At 42.1% G+C, this 24,821-nt stretch overlaps 1 protein-coding gene across 2 annotated transcripts in view; it reads right to left on the reverse strand.

The window, feature by feature from the left end:
• LOC124787948 (histone-lysine N-methyltransferase NSD3) overlaps nt 1-24,821 on the reverse strand; it is a 123,492-nt gene that overhangs the window by 22,198 nt on the left and 76,473 nt on the right. For both annotated transcript variants that reach the window (XM_047254947.1, XM_047254946.1), the window contains exons 12-16: nt 18,267-18,401; nt 18,043-18,188; nt 16,564-16,715; nt 16,192-16,348; nt 15,638-15,854 (exon numbers count right to left, since the gene is read on the reverse strand). In XM_047254947.1, coding sequence (XP_047110903.1) covers nt 15,638-15,854; nt 16,192-16,348; nt 16,564-16,715; nt 18,043-18,188; nt 18,267-18,401 — 807 coding nt within the window. The remainder of the gene's footprint in view (nt 1-15,637; nt 15,855-16,191; nt 16,349-16,563; nt 16,716-18,042; nt 18,189-18,266; nt 18,402-24,821) is intronic.

The following is a 24,821-nucleotide window of genomic DNA, read 5'->3' on the forward strand; positions in this document are numbered from 1 at the left end:
TCTCCTCCCTGATGAAGGAACAAAGTTCCGAAAGCTAGGAATGTAAATTTTCAGTTCTGTTTTATGTGTATCTATCGGCTGTACTGAGCTGAGGTAAGTACTGGCCAGCCCCTCTATCTCTTTGTTAGTATTTGTTTCACATCTTATATGAGATTTTCCATTAATCATTTAGTATATTTTCTTTCTGAACTGTAAAAGTCCTTTGAATAATTATGGTTTTATACACGGGAATAGAATTTCCCCGCACTTTATAAAACTAAACGCAGGGGAAAAAAACGCGTTTTGGAAAGATCTTTGATGTGCAGCAATATGCACGCTGCATGTTTTCGTATAACAAAAGTATAAATTCGAATTCCACCGAACACAGCATGTTACTTTCCGAAGCATTGAAATCGACATTGCGATGCGATTTTGTAAGCCAGTCATAGCTCATGTCACATGATCTCGCCAGCCGATGACAGCGGGTATTCAGGGCTTAGGACACGTGATGTAGTCACCAATAGCAACATCACTGTTAAGTACCGCAAACACACAAACAGAAAAAGTTAATGGTTTAAATTAATATACATAGTGTTGCTACACGAAACATATAATATTGGTCTGTCAGATTAATACGCTGCAAGAGAAGCTATGCTTTCACATACAATGTTGGTCTTTTATGGGCGTATTACAATTTACGATATATCACACAAATGTGATTGTAAAATTTTTAATAACGACTTAAATGTCTGATCTTCTGGGCTTGAAATTCATCTAAATGGCTCGTCATTAAAGAGTTGATTTTTAAATGAGAGTCAAACGCTCTGTGATTTAAGAAATTCTTCGTACATTATTGCACATAGGTCCGTTGTTAACTGCCAGAATGGTACTTTGATGGTAACGCTTTTCAAACCACCATTCGGAATATTTTTCCATGACCTGTTAGAAATAGGTTCATTTCCGCAGTTGCCAGAGAGCGCCAGATGACAGGCGTCACCGCGCTTGCGCAGCTACGATGTTGCAGGGAGCCCGTATGTTCGTACGTGTAAAACATTAAAAGATCGTACATTAAGTCATAGAAGAAACAAGACATCAGAGGATACTCCAAAAGCATCGGAATTTTGAGACCCTCACTAAAATGTGCACATTTAAAGTGCACATTTGTATGGCCATATTCCCAGTTAAGTAGGCCACGACCTGATATTAAGCTTTTCAATGTGGTTTTCAGGATGTAAATTTTCTTGGAGTATCAGTACTGTGTTCTCTCATGTTTGGTTCTTTATTATGGTATAATGACATACATGCTAGAAGTTGAAAATGTGCACCTGAAATGCAGCGAACACTGTGTGGAATTAAAAAGAAAATTTCTTTAGCGAACCAACAAAAGTAACTTCATTGTTCTGCAAGGCAATTAATGCTTGACTGTCAGAAAGGTGGAAATGCATAAGACATGTGTGTTCGAGGAAATGTAAGACATGTTATTTGGTCTTAAGTGTGCCAAAGGGCAGTGCCTCGCCTCCTCACACAGCATTCTTCTATCGCACGACACTGTACTTCGCTCTGTGGAATTGAAACGTGTATATTTTGTAATGGATGCCATCAAACCGTATTCAGGATCAGGACAGTGGAAATTAAAATGTCCTGTGGTGCCTCTCCTGCTTACAATTGGCCGGTTTGACATCCTGCCCCTTTTTTTAAAAAAAAGAAGAAGAAGAAGAAAGAAAGAAAGAAAGAAAGAAAGAAAGAAAAAGAACTCTTCAGAAAATTTGCACACTCTATTCCCTATCAGCTAACAACTTGCTGCTTTGTGTGACATAAAATTGAATATAGGATACATAAACCCAGTAAAGACATGAGACAAGCAAGGCAATACACATTTCTTCAATCCTTAGATCCTAGAATTTTTTTCTCTCTAATCTTGCTACAGCTTTACATGGCGTCCTTTCCTTTCTGTGAAAGAATCTATTACCTCATCAAAGTTCGTCAAATGTTTTGCTACATGAAAAGTCAAAATGTCGTCCAATACCGTAAAAGCTGTTAATGCAAACAGGACCCAAGACTGGTGTGGTTTCCTGATCTGATTACCTCTATTTTGTCACTCTCTGCTAGATAAAACAAATAGGCCTTTCTAATATTGCAACAATTGTAATACACACCAAACAAACGAGACTGTTTTCTCACAAACGGTCTTTTATGTAACGACAGAATATAATTCATAAAGTACCAATATCAAATGCATATTAGGCCTAGAATGAGCAAAAAGCCTTACGTTAGGGAATAGTTTCACACTTCATTCATACTCTCCAGTTTCTCAAGTATGAGATCAAAAAGTAGTAGTACGAAATTTTTATACAAACTTGGAATCGTCATATTGTTCCATAATTTATGTGATGTCCACGTTTCTTCTCCCTCCTCGTTCTAACAAACAGTCTTGTTATCACTAATTCTGTAACTATTCCTGCCGATGTCAAAGCTTATTCGCAGGTTAACTCCACTAACTCTGCCAGAATCACCTGTTTAGTTATCCCGCGATTATTCTCCGGTTAGGCGTTGCTACATGTTCGTACAACACTTTTTCCGCGCTTCTTCCAGAATAGAATTTAAAGCGGCTGCTAGCCGGGGACTGTACAACTGGCCCTTACTAGTATACGAATCTGGCCAAAAATTTTCTGGCAACATTTCATTTTCTTAGATACACCGAGAAGGTAATACGTAATCTTTCTTACCTGTTATTCGTTTATTTCCACTCCCGTAGTCTGAATCTATGGATTTAGCTAGTAATTATAACAACGCTCATCATTCGCTAACCCGATCAACCACACAATCAGACAACGGTTGGCATTCATCCGTTCGGCCTTACTCCGCTCAGCTCGTAGGCCAATAGCCCCTTTTGTCTGTAGGATAGTTTGTTTCTACATGCAACGAGGATTCCCCTGACAGAGACATCACGTACACTATGCACACATTCACAAATCAAGTTACGATTCATTCAGAAATCAACTTAGAATGTGTTAAAAAATGTTCAAAAACTGACAGGGATGCGTTTCAAAGTCATATGAATAATCGATGGACTAACGTGCGCTGGATGCTAGTCGCATTGTGAAACAAGGTTTTTTCCCTCAATAGTATGAATTTGCCCCCCACCCACCTTCTAGAACTGGGCATGCTGCGCATGCAAGAATTTGGCAGCTTGGGCGCTCCAGTAAAATTTTTCCCGGTAGCATACAGCCACTTGCTGCAATTGCTTACACAGCCAACAGCCACATTTCTGAAGCCAGAAGTGGGAGAAGGTACTAGTCAACTGCACATGCACATGATCCCGCTTGTAACTGCGAAAACGAATCTAATGTAAACAGTTGTGACGTAACGTTCATCGGAGGCAATTTGTTGTTACGGAACATTGCATAGTCTTCCTAAAGCCTTTGACACATATTGCTGTTGGCAGAAGCTTGTATGAGCACTGTGTTTTGTTGCTGTATATGGCGCATTTCCTGTGCAATTTAAGTTTTATTTTCGTTTTTTCTCTCGTTCATGTTTTACTGTTGTAGTATTATTCTGAAATAGCGGTATACAGTAATATCCTTTGTTAGAGTATCGGTTCTCGCCACTCAATATTACAAAAATTTAACTGAAAACAAAAACAATGAAAACTTCCCGGAATTCTAAAAAATTCCCAGGTTTTTCCCGGATCTCCCGATTGTTCCGGGTCGTATACACCCTGACATTACAGAACATCTGGCTTGGAGCTGTGCTTGAAATAACCAGTTTATAACAGTTTGTCGTGCCACTGTGGTGTCAAGCACTGCTGATATTGCTGCTACAGATACAGTACAATGCGCAAGAGCCAAATGCAAAATACAATGGTCTTCCCTCTCGGTAGTGCCACATGGCCGTCCAGAGTCTGGCCTTCTAGTAACTGTACATTCTTGTGACGATCACAGGCAGCTCGTGTACAGTGGCTAAATTCCTGACAAGTCTTTCTGCAGAATCACAGAAGCAACATCCAGCTTCTTGTAGCCTTATTACACGAACTCATGCAAACTCAGAGAGGTGTTGATAATTTCGCCTTAAAGACATTCTTGACTAACATCAACTCCCTATGTCCAGTCTCAAAGGTAACTAATGCCCAAAAATGTTACAGAATGTATTTAAAGCAAATCTTATTTGCCTCCTCATAGTGGTGCTACTGGCACCACTTTTATGCAACTGATGTGAAATCTGAACAGATATCATCTTTCAGATGTACAAACAGGCCTATCTCAGCTCCTGCTCGGTATTGCCCCCCCCCACCCCCCCCCCCTTTTGCAGACTGTTGACACAAGGCCTATTCCATATATTTCAGTGTAATTATGCATGTTTTAGATTTATATGAAACACTAGAAAAGAAAGTAACCTACAGCTGGCATGTAGTGTAGCACTGGAGAGAGAGAGAGAGAGAGAGAGAGAGAGAGAGAGATGTAGTTGAATGGTTTTGGTGGGCAGTGATTTTTGCACATGTTCCTTCCAGGGTGGGGCAGAAAGAAAGCAGTGATCTATCATTAAGATGACAGCAGAAGAGCTGCACCAATGTGCAGGTATGATATTTCCCTGCCAGGTGGTCCAAATTCTCATAGGGACATATGAGATATGACTATTTCTCATGGATTGGTTGGTTTAAAAGGGGGGGAAAGGGACCAAACTGTGAAGTCATCGGTCCCTTGTTCCCAGTAGAACACTTACCCAAGGAAAAGAGGAAAACAAAGAAGACATATGGTGCAATAACAAGAGATAGGAAGAACAATAGGACAACAAACACTACAATGGACAAAACGGGACAACAAAACCACAGACACACGCAAGAAACAGGGAGAGGAGATTAAAAACAAGAAAGCAGATTACCATGGCTGGCTGGCCATGAGAATAAAAAAGGAGAAGCCAGCAACTCTGCAAAACATTAAAACCTACATCCTAAAAGTCCTAGGGTGGAGGACAAAGAGGGGCAAAGGACATGCGCTAAAACTCAGATCAAATGATAAAACCCACACTCACAAATAAAACGTAAAACTAAAGCTGCTGTTGAGGCATTGTTGGAAAGTTGAAAAGATGAAAGTCCACCACAGAGCACCTAAAAGTGGGCAATCCACCAACAGGTGGACGACCGTCACTTGGGAGCCACAGCGACACTGAGGTGGGTCCTCGTGACGGAGGAGGTAACCATGTGTGAGCCACGTATGGCCAATGCAGAGCCAACAGGGGACAACTGATTATCAGCGACAAGCCTGCAGGAACACTTCCGCACATTTGCAGTCTCCTTAATGACATGCAGTTTGTTGTGCATACTGTTATGCTAAGACAGAATGCAGGTGATTCTGACATGTCCTGGGGTCCACACAAACACCACTGAACGGCTGGACCATTCCAGGGCAGATATGGACTCCTACATGTTCACTACCAAAGGATGCGATGGTAGCACTCGTCGATAGCTTGTAAGCTGCTCAGGGAGTAAGAACAGAGAAGAAACGACTCACCAGAACAGGAACGGATGTACTGAAGTGCATGAGATATGCCCACAAGCTCTGCAATGAATACACTGCAGCCAGCAGGCGAGGAATGTTATTCAATATGGCCTCTGTGGGCATAGGCGAAGCCAACATTACCATCAGCCATCAAGCTGTCGCTGTAAACAACTTCAGAGCCCCAAAACACGTCAAGAATCGAGAGGAAGTGACAGTGGAGAGCGGCGGGGTTAACGGAGTCCTTAGGGCCATGCAGAAGGTCCAGATGAAGCTGTGGCCGAGATGTACACCATGGAGGTGTACGTGAATGGACTTCGAATAGAGGTGGTAGAGGGAAGGACTCCAGTTCGGAGAGAAGGGATTGCACGCAAACCGCAATCTTGAGCCTAACCTGGCCTGTCGATGCGGGAGATGAACTGCCGCAGGTGGGAAAAGTAGACGGTAATTCGGATTCTCAGGAGAACTACAAATGGGTGCAACACAAATGGTGAGCAGTTATGCACATCGCATCCGAAATGGAGGGACTCTGGCCTCCACCAGGGCACTGGTCACTGGACTCGTTCTAAAAGTTCCCATTGCTATGTGAATGCACTGCATCGAGTACACGCAACGCTGAGGGCACCATAAACCAGACTCCCATAGTCAAGGCGGGATTGAACAATGGCTCTGTAGAGCTGCAGCAGCGTAGAGTGACCTGCACCCCAGTTGGTGTTGCTCAGGCGTGGGAGGGCACTGAGGTGCTGCCAACACATCTACTTAAGCTAACGAAGGTGAGGTAGCGAAGTCAATCTGGTGTCAGAACACAATCCTAAGAATCGATATATCTCCATTACAGTGAGTGGATCATCATTAAGATAACTTTCTGATTCTGGATGAACAGTATGATGTCAACAGAAGTGCACGACATATGACTTCGTGGCTGAAAACTGGAAGCCATAAGCTAGAGTCCATGACTGCACCTTGTGAATGGCTCCCTAGAAGCGCCACTCAGCAACACCAATACTGGAGGAGCAATACGAAATGCAGAAGTCATCCACATACAGAGAAGGGGGACCAACGGCCCTACAGCTGCTGCTAGGATGTTAATGGTCACTAACAATAGAGATACAATTAATACAGAGCCCTGCGGAACACCATTCTCCTGAATACGTGGGAACTATGGGAGGCACCAACTTGGACACGGGACGTACGGAGTGACAGGAAGTTTTGGATAAAAATTGGGAGTGGGTTCCAGAGACCCCACTCATACAATACAGCATGGGTATCATGTTGAAAGTTCGTGTCGTACACTTTACGCAAGTCAAAAAAGACGGTAACCACATGTTGGTGTCTGGAAAAGGCTGTTTGGATGGCAGGCTTGAGGGACACAAGATTATCAGCTGTAGAGCGATCCTGTTGGAAGCCATCCTGACATGGAGCCCGTACGCCACATGACTCCAGGACCCAACCCAAATGCCGACACACCATACGTTCCAGCAGCTTACAGAGAATGTTGGTGAGGCTGATGGGCCGATAGCTATCCACATCAAGCAGATTTTTACCGGGTTCCAGCACTGGAATGATGGTGCCCTCCCACCATTGCGATGGAAAGACGCCATCGCACCAGATCCGGTTGTAGATGACAAGGAGATGTTGCTTGTAGTCAAATGAGAGATCTTGAAACATCTGGCTGCAGATCCAATCCGGACAAGGAGCTGTATCGGGGCAATGTGCGAGGGCGCTGAGGAGCTCCTACTCTGTAAAGGAGGTGTTATATGGTTCACTGTGGCATGTAGTGAATGACAGGACTTGCCTTTCCATCCGTTTGAGGGTGCGAAAGGATGGGGGTAGTTCTCTGATGCAGAGGCTCAAGCGTAGTGCTCAGCAAAGTGCTCAGCAATCACATCTGTGTCGGTAGAGAGCACGCCGCTGATGTTAATGCTATGGACACCTGTTGAGGTCTGGTACCCAAAAAGACATCTGATCTTCGTCCAGACTTGGGAAGGTGAAGTATCGCACCCAATGGTTGACACATACCTCTCCCAAAACTCCTGTTTCTGTCATTTTATGAGCAGGTGGACGTGAGCACGGAGCTGCTTAGAGGCTATTAGGTGCTCTATGGAAGGGTGCCACTTATGCCACTGTGGAGCTTGCAGACACTCTTTAATTGCCTCAGTGACGTCCTTTGACCACCAAGGGACTGTCTTTCACCGGGGGGCACCCTTGAGAATGAGGGACCACATTTTCTGCCACAGAAACGATTGTTGTAGTGACCTGCTCAATCACAATATCGATGGCACCATGAAGAGGGAGAGTCAACGGTGACAGCTGATGTGAAGGCTACCCAGTCTGCCTTGTTTAAAGCCCATCTGGGTAGGTGTCTGTGGGCATGACGCTGGGGGAGTGACAGGAAGATGGGGAAGTGGTCACTACCACACAGGTTGTTATGTGCTGTCCAGTGGATAGATTGGAGAAGTCCTGGGCTACAAATTGATAAATCAATGGCCGAGTAAATACCATGAGCCACACTGAAATGTGTGGCAGCCCCAGTATTTAAGAGGCAGAGGTCAAGTTGGGACAGTAAATTTTTGACACCTCTGCCACGGCCAGTAAGCGTGGTGCTACGCCACAAGGGGTTATGGGCGTTAAAATCTCCCAATAGTAGGAAAGGTTTAGGGAGTTGATCAATCACTGCAGCCAATGCGTTCAGGGGTACTGCAGCATCTGGAGGGAAATATACATTGCAGACAGTTATTTCCTGCGCCGTCCATATCCTGACAGCCACAGCTTCGAGAGGAGTTTGAACGGGCACAGGTTCCTACATATCGAGTTCAGGACATACATGCAAACTCCACCTGACACACTATTATATTCGCCACAGTTCCTGTAATATCCCCCGTCGCTGTGAAGGGCAGGGGACCACATTGCCAGGAACCAGGTTTCCTGGAGGGCCATGCAGAAAGCAGGTGTAATGCTTAACAGTTGCCATAGCTCAGCCAGGTGGTTGAAAAAAATGAAACAATTCCACTGGAGGAAGAAGTGATTGTGAGACTGGGATGTTATGAAACACTCAATGAGGCGGTCTACACTTCAGGGCCACCTGTTGCCACTGACATATTTCCTGAAAAGGCTATATCCATTGTGTCTCAGGGTCTGGCGAGATCTAGGGCCTCAGCAGACACCATAATCTTCACCTCATCCTCATGCACAGAGCTTGTAGACAGCGGCAGTGTGGGTGCCACTGCAATTGCCATGGTATTCGGGGTCTTCTTTCTGGATTTCTCTTGCTGATCCTTGGGTTTCTCTGGCTTAGAGAGCTTCACTGATTCTGTCCCAAGGGCGGACGATGATTGTTTAGCCCTACGACCAGCTGGTTTTGGACACTTCAGCCAATGGCGGGTGTCATCTTTTCCACTAGCAGACACCTGGGAAGGGAGTGGCCCCTTCCTAGTGAGAGGAGCTGAAGAAAACATACGCTTCTCTGGCTGAGAAGTGAGGACTGGTGTCTCCAATGGTTTGGGGGAGGGGGGGGGGGGGCAGTGCTCCCGAGGTAGGTTGTGGGAGCAACAACAGGGAGGGAAGTGCCCCCCCTCATCAAGGGGGCAAGTGTAGTCTTCCAGCTCACAGCCGACTGGAACCCATGAAACTGATGGGGCTACAACTGTTCTCATAGCAGCGGCATAAGGGGAGGTCATAGCCACAGGATGTAGGTGCTCTAATTTTCTCTTAGCCTCAGTGTAGGGTCTTGTATCCCATGATTTTCCTTTCCCACTGTAAAATCCTGCAGTCTGGTGAGTATGGGGAATGATGCTCTCCGCAGTTGACACAGATGGGAGGTGGGGCACATGGAGTATTGGGATGGGATGGACGTCCGCAATATCAACATGTGATGCTATTAGTACAGCGGGAAGCCATTTGGCCAAACATCGAGCACTTAAAGCACTGCATTGGGGGAGGGCTATATGGCTTGACATCACAGCGGTAGACATCACCTTGACCTTCTCGGGTACTGTGTCAGCCTTGGAGGTCAAGATGAAGGCAACATTGGCAACCTGATAATCCCTCGGACCCCGAAGCCCACGCCGGATGAAACGAACTGCTCGTCGTTCTAAGTTGGTGTGCAGCTCATTGTCGGACTGCAAAAGAAGGTCCCTGTGGAATATAATACTCTGGACCATATTTAAGCTCTTATGAGGCGTGATGGTAATGGAAACATCCCCCAGCTTATCAGAAGCAAGTAACGCTCATGACTGGGCAGAGGATGCCGTTTTTATCAAGACTGACCCTGACTGCATTTTGGACAAGCCCTCCACCTCCCCAAACTTGTCCTCTGAATGCTCTACAAAAAAACTGATGCTTCAGTGAGACAAAGGAGTCCCCATCAGGATCATACTGCCTTGCATTGTACTGAGACTTGGAACGCTTAGAGACTGCTGGCATTTGATCACCAACAAGTGATGATGAGGTACGCTTCATTGCGCATCATCCGCCCTGATTCCATCCACTCCGACCAGGGGCCCTTCCCACGGGTGCCACCCAGTCACAGCAAAGGCCACCTGGCAGGATGGCCATTGCCGGGCGTCCCGATGCCCCAGGGTGACGGACATCTACTCCTTGGCATACATGGGGAGTTAATGCCGCAGGCATCAGCAGAGCGATCCCCGTGTAGTTAGGGGGCTACAATCAACAGGGTACATGGTGGCCCCACCACAACGGTCTCGCTACCATACTGGATATGAGGTGCAAAGCATTCCATGGTCATTGTCGGCACAGAAAATGACATTGCATAATGGGTGGAGGAAAATGCACCCAGGAAGGTGTCCTCACCCAAGAGATGGGACTGCAATGCTACGATGAGAAAGTGGGCTAAAGATCTCAACACACGATGGACTCTATGCACCATGTAAGGCGCCCTTCTCCAATTGGCTCGCTCTTCGGGAAAATTTTGAAATATGGAGGTCAAACCCTACAGGGGACCGTCACACAAAGGCCGAAAGGTGTAAGACTCCTTTTAGTCACCCCTTAGAACAGGCGGGAATACCTCGGGCCTATTCTAACCCCCAGGCCCGCAGGGGGGTATTTCTCGTGAAACAGATGTGGGAGGATGCAAACTACGTATCCTTACCGGCCACCCACTTATTTTCATAAAGTAGTTCCTCACTGGCTGTGTTTATTGTATGACTCGATCCTAGTGATCACTGCCTTTTGTGAGCAAGGAAGCTCAAGGGGAACAGAACTATCTAAATTACCAAACAATGGGGTATTGTTTAATGGGACTCTGTGTGACATCTCGAGACAGACTTTTCGGCTTCCTGCGACAAGAGGCTACGACCCGAGACAGACTTTTCGGCTTGCTATGACCCTCAATCTAATGTGTCCTCTGCTACATCTAACTGACAATCCTTTTTAACTGAAAGGAGGGAGGGCAGGGGAGGGACAGGGTGGCACGGAAGACAATAAAAAACCTGAATAATACAACTGATACCACTATGCTTGTTTCTCTTTGAAAGTTCATAGCTGCACTGAATGGGCGCGTCAGTGCAGAACTGGTGTTCCAGACCATGTAACAATACCATGTTATTTTAGTAGCTCACATGTTCAGCAACAGCCTGACATTCTCCAAAAGTGGGATGAAATGTTGTGGTGCAGGGTGTATACATGGTCAAGAAAACAAAATCCTGTATTTTCCCAGTTAAAAATACACTTCTTTCCCCAGGTGAAAAAACACTTTTTCTATGGTGAAAATTCACTATAACCAGGGTGAAAGAACATTTTTTTCCATGTTGAGTGACAATACACTTTCTCTTGGTGCTATAAAACTTACAAATCCTTGAGTGATAATGATTTTATACAGCGGTGTAGAGCTTCTCACCACTTTAGGGGGGAGGGGGCGTTTTGGAAAGATCTTTTATGCATGGCAACATGTACACTGCATATCTTTGTATTAGGGAAATATAAACATGAATTCCATCAAATACAGCACGGTAACTTCTGAATCACTGACATCAATATTTCAATCCATTTTTATCAGCCAGTCACAGCTCATGTCACATGATTTGCCAGCCAATGGCAGCAGATATTTAGAGCATAGGACATGTGATGTAGTCAGACAGTAGCAACATCATTGCTGAGTAGCTGGTCCTTAAAGTGTTCAGTTTAGAACGAGATTCAAATGCTTCGTGATTTGAGAAATTTGTTGCACATTCTCACACTTAACACAATTCATCTTACCTAAAAGAAAATTTACTTTGACAATGTTTCTCACACCACCACTACACTTCTCAAACCACCATTTGCAGTGTTTCCCTGCGACCTATTATAAATGTACACAGACTTTCTTTTAAACCTTTTAACATATTTTGCTATCGGCAGATACTTGTGTGTACACTTTTGTTTAGTTGCTGCAAATGGTGCATTCTCTTTGCAACTAAAGTTTTATTTTGGTCTCTTGTTTATGTTTTATTGCTGCAGTATTAGGCTGCAGTAGCAGTAGCACACTATAGTAATTTTTTGTGTTAGATATCAGTTCTTATCAGTCAAAACTACAAAAATTTAACTGAAAACTAAAATAATGAAAAATGCCCAGAATTCTAAAAATTTCCGGGTATGAAAAAATTTCCAGGTTTATCTCTGTTTTCCTGTCTGTCCTGGAGCGTATAGATACTGTGGCGTCAGTATCCCATAAGCCATCACAATTAGCAAAGGGGTATGCAGGCTAGCCTCGTACAAAATTCAGGCATAGCATTCTGGAATGTAGTATTCCACAGTAGCAGTGGACTGGATTACTACATGTTTTAGCACAATGCTGAGCTTCTTTGGGCAACTACACGACTGGAAGCAGACTCTTGTCACAACACCCCCAGCTGGAGTGAATATAAATGCTTTCCATCCACCCATTAGCAACACTTGCACTAGGACTTTGACTTCCAACTTCTACTGGTTCCATGACAATATTCCATAAACTGCAAGCCACTGTACAGTCCATGGCGGAGAGTACCACCACTAGCCATTTCCTTTCCTGTTTCACATGCAAACAGAGCATGGGAAAAACGACTGTCTACAAGCCTCCATATGAGCCGTAATTCCTTTCAACTTATCTCCGTGGTCTTTACGTGAAATGTATGTCAGGGGTACTAGGATCATTCTGCAGTCAACCTCAAATGTCAGTTCTTGGAATTTCCTCGACAGTGCCTCATGAAAAGATCATCATCTTTCCACCTGGGATTCCCATTTGATTTCACGAAGCATCTCTGTGATACTTCCGTAATGACTGAACCTACTGGTAACAAATGTAGCAGCATGCCTCTGACCCGCTTCGATCTCTTTCTTTAATCTGATCTAGCGGGAATCCCAAACAATCTAGTAGTACTTGAGAATGGTTTGCACCAGCATTCTATATGCCATTTCTCTTACAGATGAACTATGCTGTCCCAAAATTCTTCCAATGAAATGAAGTCTACCCCTTGTCTTCCCTGCTACCTTACATGCTCATTCCACTTCATATCGCTTTACATATTTAACTGATGTTACTGTGTCAAGCAGCATCCCTTATCCTGTATTCAAATGTTACAAGATCTTTTTCTCTACTCATCGACATTAATTAATATTTTTCTACATTTAGAACAAGCTGTCATTCATCCATGACAAACTATCACAATTTCAAACTGGTACCATTGAGGTGAAGCCATCCCCTAAACTTCAGCCAGTCTGAGATTATCTTTTGAGTTTGACATGGAGCATTTGCATGCCCTTGCCAGCCATCTACAAATGAACTAGTTCAGCCGTAAGCTAACAGGTTACTGAGCTGAGTCCACATCGCTAACATCACCAGCCACTGTTACATCATGGCAGCACTCCATCACCTCAGCACTCCCATACAGCTCCTGCTAGCTATGGCTAGCTCTTTGATCAATCTTTGACCTCCTGTATGGAAGCAATCATTAATAAAGAATATTGTCACTGAGTAATCAGTCTTGACTCTGTGCTTGCCGTGGTACTGAAATATCTCAGCCCACAGATCCTGCACATGCCATTCTGGAGCAAAACTGGCCATCTTGCAAGTACTGGTGTCGGTGTTGATTCCGCATTCCCGATACCATTACAGCTTCTCATTTCATGATAAGTGCAAGTACGGACAATATAACCTTCTATGAACTGCTTTAATTCATCTGTTTTTTAATTATAAGCATTTGTGGACTATTTGTTTCCCCACAGCACAACAGTTGAATGAGGCTACCATTTGCTTTGTTGGCATGTAGACCTTAGAAACTGTTTCAGTCGTATTGGGCGACACAGAAAGTTGCCTCACATCGTGAAGTAGGTAATGAGTTTTGATGTGCTTGGACGAAACAGTATACTGCATACCGGTCTGAAAGACATAATCTGTCCAATTATTTCGGAGGCATCTATCGACTATTGCAAAATTAATAGTGTCACACATTATGTACGAGGGTCGGTCAAAAAGTAATGCCTCCCATTTTTTTTCTACTTAAAGAAATTAAGTTAAGTGAAAAATTTGAATTTGGCGCCATTCCTCAAACCTTCTTCTGCAATCCACTGCAGTAGTAACTTTCTGTGTCAACAGGTGGCAGCACAGCAGAAGTTTGTAAGATGGCCGACATCGATGTTCGTTTGAGACAGCGTTGTGTGATTGAATTCTTGAATGCAGAAGGTGAAACGCCCATACGCATTCATGAAAGACTGAAGAAGGTGTATGGTGTTGTGACAGTGGATGTCAGCACTGTTAGACGATGGGTTCGTCGTTGTAAGGAAGCTGAAGGGCAAACACCGTTGACTGACGAAAAGCGGAGCGGCAGGCCGGTGAGTGCAGTGACTCCACACAACATTCAGCAAGTTGATGACATCATTCCTGGTGACCGTCGGGTGACTGCAGATGAAGTGTGTCGCATTATTTCTCTTAGTAAAGGCAGTGTGATCACGATTATTAAACAATTGGGGTACTCAAAAGTTTGTGCACGGTGGGTTCCAAGAATGTTAACCGATCAGAATAAAGAGGCAAGGAAAACAATAGCCTCCCAACACTTGCAGCGCTTCCGTTTGGAGGGAGATGAGTTTCTGAAAAAAATTGTGACCGGGGACGAAACATGGGTGCATTTTTTTGAACCCGAATCAAAGAGGCAGTCAATGGAGTGGCGTCACACAAGCTCACCGAGGAAGAAAAAATTCAAAACTGTGCGATCGGCAGGGAAAGTTATGGCAACAGTTTTCTGGGATACAGAGGGTGTGATTCTGGTTGATTTTTTGGAGCAGGGATGCACAATAAATTCTGTTCAATACGTCACAACCCTCAACAAACTTAAAGCACGTCTTCAGCGAGTTCGCCCAACAAAATCAATGGCAGATGTTCTTCTTTTGCATGACAATGCAAGACCACACACCAGTCGTCACACCTCTGACGAGATTGTCAAAATTGGATGGGAAGTTTTGCCTCATCCCCCATACAGCCCTGACCTGGCACCATCAGACTTCTATCTGTTCGGGCCACTAAAAGAAGCTCATCGTGGGATTCATTTTGAAGATGAGGAGGCCGTCAAAACATTCGTGCGTCAATGGCTTAGGAAGCAGAGCTGTGATTTTTACCGTGCTGGGATACATGCCCTTGTTCAAAGATGGACCAAAACTGTAGAGATGGGCGGAGATTACATTGAAAAATGACAAAATGATCCTCAATGTTGTGGTTTTCAACCTATGTAATTGCATTTAAATTTCCTGACAATTAAACGCAGAAAAAAAAATAGGAGGCATTACTTTTTGACTGACCCTCGTATTTGTAAATTATAAAAAGAAATTTGTCAGACAATAGATCTTTGTGCTGTAAAGAAACAAGCATTAATAATCCTGAATGAATTCACATGGATTAAAAGTGATCTCAATGTGATCATTCCACCTCTCACCATGTGTACGTGAGAGAGTACTTTAGCACTTCCACAGGAAATCATGTTTTCCGTAACTTGAACTGGCAGTGTCATTTTGGTGACAATATTTTTTTTGTGCACATACTGATCTGTAAAAAAGCAGCAATTAAGGCCCTTTTCTCAAGACCAGTCTGTTAGCTACAAAAACTAAATGACATTTCACATCATTTCATGGTGGTATTAGTAACAAAGGAAAAATAGAATACTTTATTGAACAATAAAGACATAATTTAGTTTTTTTTTCCTCACCTTGTTATTATTGGCCTTAACACCAATGAAACCACTGCAGTTTGGTGCTCTGCACATACAGGGTTTCCTGTCTGTCCCAATTGACTCCAGATTATAATTAAATGTTAATTCCGTATTTGCAGGAATATCTTGCAAAGCAAAAAGACCCACTCTTGTATCACCATTTACTGTCCATTTTTGAGTTTCACAATTTGGCTGACAGGAATGATTCATGAACCTATAAAACACATATTTAACAGATAAAATATTTTTGCATTCAATACAAAATAGATAGTGAGAGGTATGGGGAAATAAGCAAATGGATTGCATTAATAGGCAAACCATTAACACCAAGTCAGTTGACAGACTACTGTATTCATACATCAAATATGGTCAGCAAATACATTACTTCTACAGTACACTGCTGAAAGGCTCCGCAGTGTGTTTTATTATTATTATTATTATTATTATTATTATTATTAAAGGAAGGATGATATGTGAGTTAATGAGTTCTTTTAAAAAATTGGTCATATTTACATCTATTGTACATGTTATTGTGTGTGTATAGTACTAACCGCGCAACATTCCCTTTGGGTCCAGCATCCAAGAGCCTATCTTTGTCTATAATAAGGAAGTAAAAGTTCTCATCCTTTTCTTCATGTTTACGTTGGATTCGTCGACGATATTCTTCCTCATTTATCATTTCACCAACATATTCAATAACAAACTGTCCTGGAAACGGTAAACACACAAGAGCAGTAATTTATGAGGAAATAATTTGTGCTTAAACAGTAAAATTTGGTTTCTGAAATATTTTTACTATCATCCCAAGTATCCCTCGGAAATCAGGTTACAACCACATTACATTATCAGTTAGCAGAAATGAGTTTAAGAACTAGTCATATTTCTTATGGATGTTATGTTAAACAAAAGACACTTTCACTGACCCTTTTTGAGATCTGTCAATGTTTTGAGGCCCCAACCACGATCTTCAGTGAGATATGGTTGCAGTTCAGGGTATTCTCTCTTCTCAAAACACTGATTGCCACAACGATCACCAGCTCTGCACACCAATGGTGAACATTCAACGAGTAGTATCCTATGCACAAACACAAAATTGTAGTATAATACTCCAACTCCTGACAGCTGATATCATCACATAGTGCAAGAAATGGACACTGAGAACCTCTCCTCGTGTAACATGTCACACGCAAATATAATAGTTCCAAAGTAGTCATAAATGAAACTAATTTACAACAGTGACAGGCTTCGCCTGCCAACCAAACATAAGCACATATTGGAGAAAGAAAATATACAACTTCCAAAAGAGGGTCAAAAGTAATGTGCATCTGGATTAAAGGCATTATGGGCAATGCAACGGCAGACTGGCTGCTGGCACGTAATCGGGCTGTGAAACGGTCACGATGATTCCGAGCTCAGAAATTCAGAAGCACTGATGGTGCTGTCAGCACAGCTCTGCCATAGTACACCAGGGTCTGGCAAGCTAGTGTACCACCACAGGTAGGGTAGTATGAGGTCTTATTCAGACATTTGAGTTCCTGGAACATCAGTTCCGTGGCCTGAGTGAAAGAATAGCTCATCAGTTATCAGGCGGTACTCAGTGGACTGTACTTTTGGTGATTTTTCATCTTGTAATTTCTTTTTAAAGACGCTATCTATTCCATCCAATTAATCTTCCAAGTCCTTTGCAGTCTATGACGTAATTCTGTCATCAGCGAAGAATCAAAAATTTCACTAATCCTTGAATTTTAAATCCCTTTCCAAATTTCTCACTGGTTTCCTTCACAGCTTGCTCAATGTACTGACCGAATAACATTGGAGATATTCTACAACGCTGTCTTACTCTCCTCAACTAAAGCTCCAATAAGGTCTATTGCTCTATTATATGCCATCTATATGTAACGAGACTAACAGAAGAGATGAAGTGTTAGCAAAAGGAAGGGTGCAAAAATCACAAGTTTATTTCTTGAAGGCTGAGTAACCACTATGTTGAGAAATTTTAACTGTCATGTGCTTTGCAAGAGATGATGTGCATCTCACAAAAACCTAAGAAACTCCAACATATGGCTTATGGAGTGGGTACTATGAACATTCGTCAGCTTACTAGGCATCACTGACTGTGAAGCTAAAATTAGACAAACAGCAGCTCATATCACGTAATCATACTTTTTATGGTCAGCTATGAATGAAGAAAGATGAAACCTTAATATATTTTTCAGTTAAATATATCCCTCTTCCTACACTTTACAGTAATTCACAGGGTACTAATGTAGACACCACTACCTTACTTGTTCTGAAGGAAAGGCTCTCAGTGTAGCAACAGCATCAAGGTCTTTTTTATACAATGAATGTACCAAATGTTTTAATTAAAATTTGGCTCTACCACTGTAGCCATGAGTACTCACCTGTTAAGACAATCACTATCTGGACCACATGGATTCTCGGATTTAGGATCACAATCACAAGGTGTCATGTTTGATACATCACCTTCCATATGCCGCACATTACCAACTGGTTTATTGGTTTTGATGCGAATATATGATGGTGGTTTCTAAAATTAAAAACAATCCGTTAGCATGTAAGATAGGAACAAGTGATTATCTTAATCTTACTAAGCACAGCTACTCACAATGGATGGTCTGACTTTAGCATCACGAGCCTCTTTTATTTCCACATATCTTTTAAGAGCATCTCTTGCTTCCTCCAGTGCTTTAAAAAAGGTTGTGTCTGTTTTGGTTTTGTTTACAGATGAGTGTACATCATCCTGGAAAACACACACAAATAAACCGACTTCAAGACTGAGTGACAGACAGAGACAACTTTTAATTGGATTACACAGTACAGGCAAAGCAGGAGGCTTATGCCTGTGAAACTAACGTTAAGTATTTTCCCAGTGATTTCCATTTGTTTATACAAAAATATAACACACATAGCAAAAACAAGAAGAAAAGTGTGAACAAATATGATTGATGGATCTCAACAAATCACCCCTAGTGAGTAATTTCTTTTAATAAAGTATAGTTCGACTTATTTTATATTTTACCTATTAGCAGTTAATTTCTTTGATGGTTACAATACTTCACTTTGCTTACGTTTATGCCAGTAGGCACAATAACATCTTTGCTAAATCAATGAAACAGTGGCAAAAGGTGTTTCTCTCAAAAGCGAAGAAAATATTACAGCAATAAATTCCACAATTCAAAATACTTCATCCTACGAAATTCACCTTTATTTACTTATTTATTTTTACAAATTACTCATGCCGCTAATGGCATTGGTAAGAAGTGATATTACTCTTGTTTTAAAATTTGTCATTTGTTATTACCAAAACGTCATTTGTTATTACCAAAACAGCAACAGCTCATAAGTTGACCAAGTAATTTGTCTACAGTGAGCATTTACAGAAACAGAGATGTAAAAAAAAAAAAAAATGGCAATTTCACACAGAAATTTTTGTTGAATGGGTTTTGTAAAGGTTTAACTCTGCAGCAACCATCTCAGGGACTTGAATCATTTCATTCAACCTTTAGTAATCAATCACCTTCATAAAAGCAATATCTTTAAAAAAATCTCTTTACTATAGTTTAAATTTCTCACCAATAGTGCAATATTTCCACACAACTACCTGTTTCCTCTAAAGCAATGTTTGAAATTTTATTATCAATACATAAAAACTGCTGTCATGAAGTCAGTTGCTGTGGTGTGCCTTGCACATATTATAATTGTAAGTATTATAACTCTAAAATTATGTTCCACTTAAGTTTCCCCATTACACTGCAGTGTACACTGTTGATACATGTCACACATTAGCACAGATTTTGGCATTATTACACGAAACTGCTAGATAATATTGACAAAATTCAAGACAAAGTTACCTTCAAGGAACCTGCAAATTTTATTCCAGGTTTTTCTCCTGCTAGAGCACAAACTAAAATCTTTTAGTGTGGATATTAAAAAGAACTTCCAACCCTTATACCTTAATATGTTCTGAAATTAAAACAGAATCAACAAAGCAAATTAAAAGTTACTTCTTTAGTGTTCAGGTAAATATTTTAAGAACCACAAGGCTGCCCCAATGTGAATACTGTTCTCAGGGATGGGATGAGTTTGTTGCTGTTTCTAAGTGGCTGAAAATCATTAACTGCTGTCGAGTCACTGGAAGCTGCTTAGAACGGGTGTGTTAGGCTAACTAGTGAGAGTCATGTACTAGGAAATTGCTAACCTCTCCTCTGGATGAACTGCAAGATTTATCACCTCTCACCCAATGACTTATTTGTGTCACCGGTAGATCTAGGGGCCATACACAGGGGAGAACGGATCAGGGCCAATTTGGGCCATTATGCCCATCCCTTAACCAACAAATATCTTCTACTTAAATTGAAACTGATCCAGTGAGACATGCTTCACCTGTTGGGAAAGTTGATGTGGCCCTTGATGCTGGAAAGCAAGAACAAAAGGGTAGGGAGGTCGATTAGCCAAGATACAGCTGTTGTCCTTCAGGAGGGATTTTTGCAGAAGAGCCTTGAACTTCTTTTACTACTTTCTTTATTATACCTTCCAACTGAAGACAACAGTATATACTGTTTAAAACAACATTTGGCTCCCACAGTAGAATCAGCATAATTCTGAGTGTATGAGAACTTTGTTTGCTGAAAGTGGATAATCTGCCTGACCATCTAGTTGATGGGTAAATATAACTTCCCTCTGTACGTATGTATTACAGAAATAGCTATTCACATATTCTCTCAGAATGTCATATTGATCTAGTAAAGAGTAATATGGGTATTTGCATACCCAATATAACCTCAATGACTGCCTCTTCAAGCACATTCTTCTAGAAGTACATTAGTTTTAAGCACACAAAAATCAAATATATTGTTTTCTGCTTTTCTGTGTTTTGCCTTAACATAAGTACACATGTGAAGATAAAACATTTTGTACAGCATGGGGCAAAGCTGTTTATTCAAGCCAAACCTATAAGATACAGGATTAAGTTTTGGTGTGGCGGGCCAAGTAATCGATATTTGACATGGCTTGAACCATACCAGGATGCTAGTACATTACCAGAAAAATATATATTTCCACAAAAATATGCTGACAATGGCCTTGGTTACAGAGCAGTCATGACATTTGTCAATCAGCTGGAAAAGCTACCTTGCAGATTGTATTTATTTACTTCATTTCATCTACTATGTGGATTGCATCTAAGAAATATTCAGGTCAAAGGTACAATAAGAGCCAACAGAATTATTACAGGTTGTGATCTACAGAAGGGGTGGGGTGGGGTGGGGGGGGATACAGAGACAGTGACATTAGACTTCAGATCTGACAGTTCAGCCAATATGTTAGTGGCTTCATCAAATGGTGACAGCATGGTGACACAGTCAACAAACTTTGATGCTATGCAAGTTGTCCAGTAATGTGACATTCACATCAGCAGAAAAGATGGACAGCAATTCAACCACCAAGAGTCATTTACCACTACAAGTTTATGGGTGAAACTGGTAGAGCTGAGCAAAATATTTCATTCTACAGAGTACCTATCAGGGGTAAGAAACGGTACTACACATTTTGTCAATGTGAACGAGCACACCTCATGACACTTATGGTGGTAAATTGGACCACAAAGCATTTTGTCGAATTGTCACTGCAATTCTGGAATTAAACTGGCTTGTTGCTATGCAAAGAGAATGAGCATTTAAATCACAAATTGATTTTAGACACTATAAACTGAAACATTACGTCACATATTTGCCACTAGATCCTGTTTCAAAAAATATGTTAGAAAAAAATCTGCAAGACAGTGTAATGTATCTTGTTTCATACTCGTCCATACAAAAGTAATAAATTAGTGACATTGTATTAAGCGCATGTGTATATACGACTGAGGTCCTTCCAGAAGGACGGGAAATTTTTCAAAAACTATGGAAATAAAAAATGTAAAACAACTGTATAAATACAATTTTTACTATGATTAAGTGATAATTAAAGTTTTATTAAAATGAAAACAAAAAATAATTTAGCCTTATCTGGGTTTATCAATGGAGGTTGAGGGTTGGTCCCCAGAGGTTCCCACTAAATGGGCCATATTGACACTAAACATCAGAGCCTGCTAAATAGAAGGTTGTCTGCTGCATGCACACAAGGGTTTTTAGCTTAGGCGATCCTCCAGTCAATCCTGATAATGACTATCGCCTGAGCCACCAAAGTACTAACGTAAGATTTGTGTGGTGATTAAACATTACTTTACGAAAGGCAAAACGCCCCAGGAGACTAAATAGAAGCTTGATAAACATTATGGTGCCTCTGCACCTTCGATTAGAACAGTTTATAAGTGGTTTCAAAATTTTTGGAGTGGCCATATGGGCACAAGTGATGCTGAACTTTCTGGATGCCCTGCGGAGGTTACAACTCCAGAAATCATTGATAAAATACATGATATGGTGATGGATGACAGAAGAGTTCAGGTGCGTGAGATTGCTAGTGCTGTGGGCATCTCGAATGAATGGGTACATAATATTTTGCATAAACATTTGGAAGTGAGACAGCTATCCGCAAGATGGGTTCCGCGATTGCTCACGCTTGACCAAAAACGGAATCATGTGAAGTGTTGCAAGGATGGTATGCAGCTGTTCATGAAGAATCTGCAGGACTTTAAGCATCATTTTGTCACTGTGGATGAAACATGGATACATTACTATACTCCCGAGACCAAATAACAATCTCAAAAATGGGTTACCAAGGGAGAATCTACATCAAAAAAGGCGAAGACCATTCCTTCAGCCGGAACGGTTATGCTGAGTCTTTTGGGATTCGCAAGGGATAATCCTCATCGACTATCTGGAAAAGGGTAAAACTATTACAGGTGCATAATATTCATCGTTATTGGACTGTTTGAAAACTGAGCTGCAAGAAAAACGCCAGCGATTGGACCACTAAAGTTCTTTTCCATAATAACAATGCACCAGCAAACACTTCAGCAGTTGTGGTCGCAAAATTAATGGAAATAGGGTTCCAACTCTTTTGCTATTATCCAGACTTGGCTCCCTCTGACTACTATTTGTTCCCCAATTTGAAGAAATGGCCATCGGGACAAAGATTTTATTCAATCCAGGAGGTGATGCAGCAACTAATAGCTATTTTGCAAACTTGGACAATTTCTATTATTCGGAAGGGATGAACAAATTAGAACTGCATTGGACGAATTGTATAAGTGTAAAAGGAGACTATGTCGAAAAATAAAAAAGGTTTACCCCAAACAAGTAAGTAGTTTTTATTTTTGCAGGGACTTTTCAAATGCCCCTTGTAGACAATCAGCACAATTGGTACTGAGAAACAACTAAAATTACACAAGGCTACAACGTGTGATGGAATCCCTATCAGACTCTATGCAGAATTTGCAGAGCTCACATTGTAACAATTCTATAAGGCCAATCCCTCAAATAGAACAATATGCCTGGTGATGCGAGGAAAGCACAGGCCACATCGGAACATGAAATGCAATGATTGCGTAAGCTGTTGGTTTGGGTTGTTTTGGGGGAGGAGACCAGACAGCGAGGTCATCGGTCTCGTCAGATTAGGAAAGGAAGTCGGCCATGCCCTTTCAAAGGAACCATCCCGGCATTTGCCTGTAGCAATTTAGGGAAATCACGGAAAACCTAAACCAGGATGGCCGGACACAGGATTGAACTGTAGCCCTCCTGAATGCGAGTCCAGTGTGCTAGCCAATGCGCCACCTGACTCGGTACATAGGCTGTGTAGGTTGTCAGATCTAGGTACTTTGGTAGGATACTGGGAAAATAGTCAGTCTATAAAGAAAATTGCTTACAAATCACTTGTGTGGCCCATCCTACAATAACCCTCATACGTGTGTGTTTGTTCTAGGGTGCAAAAACAACTAAAGTCGTAAGCACCCATATCATAACCTTAGATCATCAAGAAGTAAAGGAACTTAAAATATGTTGAGCCCAATCGACAGAAGGAACGTGAGCTAAGAACAAGGACTCATGAAGAAAGGTCCACAGAATACTCTGTAGACACAGCGAAAGTCCTGCACTAAAGATTAAATGTCCTCTGCCATATCACTATACGACAGATAAAAAGTAAAACACAGTTACCAGCCCGCATGTCATTCACTAAAATGGCTGATAATTCAGATAGCAAACATAAGTGGTTTAAAAAAAAGGGGGGGGGGGGGGGGCATTGCATCAGGAAATGGCGAATTGTCAAAGGTTAACGACAATGAGCATAAGGTCGTGGGGAATCACCACTTAACAAATAGCAATAGCAAAATCGACAGGGCCCAATACACAACCTAGCTAAAATGATCTCACAGCGAGAGGGCTGAGAGATGGTCAGCCATTCTGCTGGGAGATGTTTAATTCCCCACAGCTTGTTCCTATGAAGGGAAGACCAGTGGTGGTACTGAGGTGAGACTACCTGCTGACAAACAGCAACACAGAGACCATCAGAGGGAATGGAAGAACTAGTGGGCTGAGGTAGGAGGACTGCAGCCTTAGCAGCAGTGTCAGAAGCCTCATTTCCTGTCAGACTGACATGACCAGGAACCCACACGAACACTGCAGTAGCTCCCTCAAGAGTCAGCAAATGGAAGTTTTCTTGCACCCGTTGCACTAACAGATGGACTGTGTACAGCACACAGAGGCTCTGAAGGGCACCGAGAGGATCTGAGCACATGACAAAATTAAAAAGCTTGTGTCACCGAATGTTCTGGATGGCCTGATACAGGGCAAAGAGCTCTGCTGTGAATGTTTAGCAGTATTCTGGAGGCCAATACTGAAGATGGTCGGTACCACTGAGGAAAGCACACCCAACACCATGGTCGGCCTTAGAGCCACCAGTGTATACGAAGGTGCTGTCAGTAAAAGTTGGTGAGAAGGTCGAGAAACTAACTGCAATTGATCAAATCCGGAGTAGTTTCATTATGAAGCAGATGAAGTCCAAAATGAACATGGGTTACCACATGAAGCCACAGTGATGAAGGATAAAAAAACAAAGATGATGTGACTTACGAGACGAAAGCGCTGGCACGTCGATACACACACAAACAAACACAAACACACACACAAAATTCAAGCTTTCGCAACAAACTGTTGCCTCATCAGGAAAGAGGGAAGGAGAGGGAAAGACGAAAGGAAGTGGGTTTTAAGGGAGAGGGTAAGGA

Source organism: Schistocerca piceifrons, chromosome 3, assembly GCF_021461385.2.
Source record: "Schistocerca piceifrons isolate TAMUIC-IGC-003096 chromosome 3, iqSchPice1.1, whole genome shotgun sequence".
Lineage (NCBI taxonomy): Eukaryota > Metazoa > Arthropoda > Insecta > Orthoptera > Acrididae > Schistocerca > Schistocerca piceifrons.